Below are 5,025 nucleotides of genomic sequence, written 5' to 3'. Positions count from 1 at the left end.
GGCCCGAGCGAGCCCCAGGCTCCAGGCCCCGATAAGCGGCCGCCAAGGAGTGAGTCGGCCGCCAAGGAGTGAGAATCAAATCAAATCTAATTGATCATTGACCTGTGGCCTAGAGTATCCTGGTCCCACGTGCACTTATGGACACCCTTATGGTCGAACATGGTGTTTGTTATGGACAAACTGTGGTCTGCACAGAAGTCCACTAGGAGAACACCGCTTGTGTTCAGAACTGGCAGGTCATTTCCCCCAGTCACACACCTCCATGTCTCACTGTTGTTGCCTGCATGAATGTTGAAGTATCACACTAGGACGACAGAGTCCCCAGGTGGAGCACCCTCAAAGACCCCACATAGGGACTCCAAGAAGGCTGGGTACTCTGAACTGTACGTGCAGACCATAATCGGGACCTGTTTCCCGAGCAAAGGTGTAGGGAACCAGACCCTCTCATCCATTAGGAAAAACTCCAATGTACAGGCAGCACGCAGAGAACATACTAACCCACCCCAGTCTGCCACCTCTCATTAAAGGCAACTCCAGATTGAGACAGTCCAGCCCCTCTCCAGGTGACTGGCTCTGGAGCCCAAGGCATGTGTTGAGGTGAGCCCGACTATATCTGGCCGGTAGCTCTCAGCCTCATGCACTTATTCAGCATCCTTACCCCACCAGAGACGTGACTTTTCATGTCCCACTGGCTAGTCTTGGTAGCTGGGGATCGGTTTGCCAATGTCTCCACGCCTTGCAGCCGCCCAGCACACACTGCATCTGACTCCTTCAGTGATGTAGATGGTTGGCCCTACAGAAGGGTGAGCACATGTTCTTTTTGTGAGCTTTGTATGGCCAGACCCCATGGATTCAACTTTCGCCTTTATGCATATTCCCTGTGCCTTGCAGCAGGGTGGGGCCCCTTTGACCCTATCCCAGGCAGGGTCAGCTGTTGCCTAGGTCTTTCACTCATAGGGGTTTTGCATCTGGGTCCTTTTCTCCCCATCACTAATTGTTTCCATCCGCCCGCTCAATCACATGGCTAGCTGTGTTTCAGTTTTATTCGACAACTTGTTGCCGGTGCCAATTTTAAATTGAGGGTTCTTGGGAGGAGCAGTGCTGACACCAGCTTCTTCTACTTTTCTTTTCAACAGGTGCAGATTATCAGTGTTTTCTCTCTCTCTTTCTCTCTCTATCCATCTTTTTCTCCTCTATTTTTCTCTCCCTCTCTTTCTATTAATTTTCTCCCCGGTGTTTCTTTCTTGTTTTTCTTTTCCATCCCCCTGTCTTGTCCATTATGGTTGTAATAACTCAAAATAAAAGAATCCTAGTAAAGTTCTAATAAAATATGACTACCAAGTGGACCATTATAGCAAATGTTGAAATGCTTCAGTAGTGAAAATAAATCTGCTTGACATTTTTTAGGCTTCAGACAACAATTGTGATTGCTACACTGTCAGAGAGGATGGGGGGGGTGGGGGTGGGGGTGGGGGGGAGAGAAGTTTCACCCTTGGCCGATAAGGACCTGTGTGTGTGTGAAACTGGTTGCAGAAATTCGAAATGAAAAGAAATGTGTCGCCAGCCCATCATTATACATGATTCTGAATGAGAGAAATTGTATAAAGTATTTTGTAATTGTTAAACACAAACTCATAATTTATACATGGTTTTACTGATATTTAACCACACTTAATTAAAATACATTAAAATAAAAATATAATTAGGTCTAAATTTAACCAGTATAATGAAAAAGAAAATATCATCTACGAAATGATTCTAATAACAGGCATCTCACTGACATTTCATATGGAGCGGCTTGTTTAAGCTACAAGATGGCCTCAGAGGCTGTGTGTTGATGTGAGAGAGAAGGATGGGAGGGGGAGTGAGTGAGTCAGACACTAAGGAGCAGTAATCTAAAAAAAATGTCTGATTTTAACATGTATGATTTAAAAATAAGTTATATTTAATATATTGTGACCGACAAAAATAAGATTATATATAAGGTATAAATAGAAATATTGTTTAATATATTATTTCCCCCTGCTGGTACTGGAACTTCTGCATGTGTGCCCATTTCACACTTTGGAGAGGGAAAATGTGACACATTAGGATATGTGTAGTGGAACGCCATGTCTATTACACACTTTACCATGATATCAGGTTTAACTCCACATGCTAAAGCTCATATAAGATCGTGTAAAGAAGACATATGAGAACATGAAACACTGCTCCAGAAACATTGCTGTCTTCTCTAGAAAATTTGGACCCTCATCCTCTGGACTAAAGTACTTAGTCCTCTGTTCAAAAGCCTGCATCTCTGACAGTATAGAGCTGCATGGAATCTGCAGCTTGCTCAAGCAGAAAGGCATCATCACTGCTAAAACTTATAAACAGGTTTTAGAGCAATATATATATTATATATATTAAGTATTAAGTTTAAAGGCATATTATATATGCCTTTAAACTAAAGACAATGACCTTTTTTAGGGAAGGCCCTGCATATTTCAGTCAGATAATGCTAAACCAGATACTGCATCATAGTAGAATAGTTCAGGTGGTGAACTGGCCTGCTGGCAGTACAGACCTTTCACCAGTTGACACACAACAAAATGAAAAGAACTATTGAGTAGCTTGAATCCTCTATCAGGCAGGACTGGGACCACACTCCTCAGATCCCAGGTGTTTAGTGATTGTTGATAAAAGAAGAGAGGGTGCTACAGAGTGGTAAACATGGCCTCATCCCAACTTTTTGGAGACATTTTGCTCCCATCAAATTCATTTTCAACATTTGATATGTTTTTTTTTAATGTTCTACGATGACCAAAATACTGCTTCATGAGATTCGCAAATCATTTTACTCTGTTTGTATTTATATGTCACACAGCATCATAGCTTTATTAGAATTCGGTTTGTACAAGCACTGACATTCTGCACAAAATATCCATCATAAATGTTGTGGTTACCTATTTGTACTACAGCATGGCACGGACCCTGTGTCTCTTCCCTGCTGTAAATTGTATTATTTTTTTTAAGATTAAGATTAAGACAAATGTGTTTGTACATGTGAAATTCTCTTGTTCAGCTTCAGAGGTCCAGTTTCATGGAGCCAGGAGAAGTACCATGGGACACTGGAGAGGGAGCAGAAGAGGCTGTTCATGGATTTATGCCTGAAAGCAGCACTTCATGATGGACCAAACTTCTACAATGTAGTGAAGACGCTCCTCCCATTGTTTCCTGTTAAAACGGACTTAGACAACATCTTTCTTGATTTGTTTCAATATGTGAATAGCAAAGAGTTTTTAGGTGACTTTCAGGGTTTGAGGCCATTTTTCCAGTCAGCTCCTGCAGTCTGGTCCATAAACCTCTCAGAGAGAAAGACCTCCATCCTCCTGGAAGTGCTGAAACTCCAACCAGAGAAGAAACAAGTGGAGCTGACAGGCTGCTCACATGAAGAGAGTGAAGTAAGGAGTTTCCTGCAGTGTCTGCCTTATATCTCACAGCTCAGGTAAATATGTTGGATATCTATTTAAGTTAGCAGCTGCTCAATCTAATTATTGTATGCCTACAAAAATATTATGTATTATATTTAGAATCTGTATGATTTCAGATTCATTTCTCGGTTATCAGACCCTTCAGAGGAAATCAGATTCTTGGGAAATCTGATCTGTGCAGCAGCAGAAAGAGATCAGCAGGCAGGAGAGAAAATACTGGAGCTGTTATCATCAGTGTGCAGATACAAAGGATTCCCTCTTAAAGACATATGGTGTGATTTACTGCTTGATCTGTACTGTTATAAGAATAAAACAGGCTTGAGTGTCCTTCCATCATTACAGTCAGTTTTCCAGTCAGCTCCTGCAGTCTGGTCCATAAACCTCTCAGAGAGAAAGACCTCCATCCTCCTGGAAGTGCTGAAACTCCAACCAGAGAAGAAACAAGGAGAGCTGACAGGCTGCTCACATGAAGAGAGTGAAATGAGGAGTTTCCTGCAGTGTCTGCCTTATATCACAGAACTCAGGTAAATTGTCAGCATTTTTTTTATTTGTGTTTCTCTTTGGTGTTTTCTTCCTTATGCAGATTTAAATATTCCAAGAACATTAACATCATTTAAAGAAGCTATCAGATTGTCATTGAAAACATATATATATTGCCTTAATTTCAGTTTCAAGCCTCAGGCTTCACAACCTTCAGAAGAAACCAGGTTCTTTGTGAATCTGTTCTGTGCAGCAGCAGAGAGAGAACAGCAGACAGGAGAGAAGATACTGGAGCTGTTATCATCAATGTGCAGCTATCAAACATTCACTCTTAAACAGAAGTGGTGTGATCTTCTACTTGACCTCTACCCCAGTGTGCTTGAAATGGGCTTGAGTGTCCTTCCACCCTTGTGGTCAGTTTTCAAATCAACTCCTGCAGTCTGGTCCATAAACCTCTCAGAGAGAAAGACCTCCATCCTCCTGGAAGTGCTGAAACTCCAACCAGAGAAGAAACAGCTGAATCTCACAGGCTGGTCACATGAGGAAAATGAAGGGAGGACTTTCCTTCAGTGTCTGCCGTATATCTCACAGCTCAGGTAAAGTATTAGCTTTTATGCTTTTATGTTTTCATAAGAGTCTCTTTGATGTACTTCAGCATTTCGGTTAACAGAACAAGGTACGAAATGTCATACTAGAAGCATTAAATATTTCAACTCACTTTCATACTACAGTTTTCATGAAATGTGCTGATATTCTTGATTTCAGTTTTAGTACTACATCATCAGAATCATCAGAAGCAGTCAGGTTCTTTGGGGATCTGTTCTGTGCAGCAGCAGAGCGAGAACAGCAGACAGGAGAGAAGAAACTGGAGCTGTTATCATCAGTGTGCACATATAAAAATCTCCCTCTGCAGGAGATATGGTGTGATTTCCTAATGGACCTGTACTATTATACAATGAAAACAGGCTTGAGTGTCCTTCCATCATTACAGTCAGTTTTCCAGTCAGCTCCTGCAGTCTGGTTCATAAACCTCTCAGAGAGAAAGACCTCCATCCTCCTGGAAGTGCTGAAA

At 41.9% G+C, this 5,025-nt stretch overlaps 1 protein-coding gene across 35 annotated transcripts in view; it reads left to right on the top strand.

Moving 5' to 3' along the window:
• Nucleotides 1-5,025, top strand: part of LOC102290299 — a 61,294-nt gene that overhangs the window by 11,008 nt on the left and 45,261 nt on the right. For 16 of the 35 annotated variants that reach the window (XM_042215268.1, XM_042215269.1, XM_042215270.1 and 13 more), the window contains exons 5-8: nucleotides 3,065-3,487; nucleotides 3,590-3,997; nucleotides 4,142-4,549; nucleotides 4,719-4,973. In XM_042215268.1, coding sequence (XP_042071202.1) covers nucleotides 3,065-3,487; nucleotides 3,590-3,997; nucleotides 4,142-4,549; nucleotides 4,719-4,973 — 1,494 coding nt within the window. Of the gene's footprint in view, nucleotides 1-3,064; nucleotides 3,488-3,589; nucleotides 3,998-4,141; nucleotides 4,550-4,718; nucleotides 5,017-5,025 lie in introns of all 35 variants that reach the window. The other 19 variants (XM_042215279.1, XM_042215278.1, XM_042215280.1 and 16 more) reach the window with 8 other exon arrangements.

This window comes from Haplochromis burtoni, unplaced genomic scaffold, assembly GCF_018398535.1.
Source record: "Haplochromis burtoni strain Fernald_Lab_line unplaced genomic scaffold, NCSU_Asbu1 Contig_692, whole genome shotgun sequence".
NCBI classification, from domain to species: Eukaryota; Metazoa; Chordata; class Actinopteri; order Cichliformes; family Cichlidae; genus Haplochromis; species Haplochromis burtoni.
This window is presented reverse-complemented; position numbering and strand designations above follow the sequence as displayed.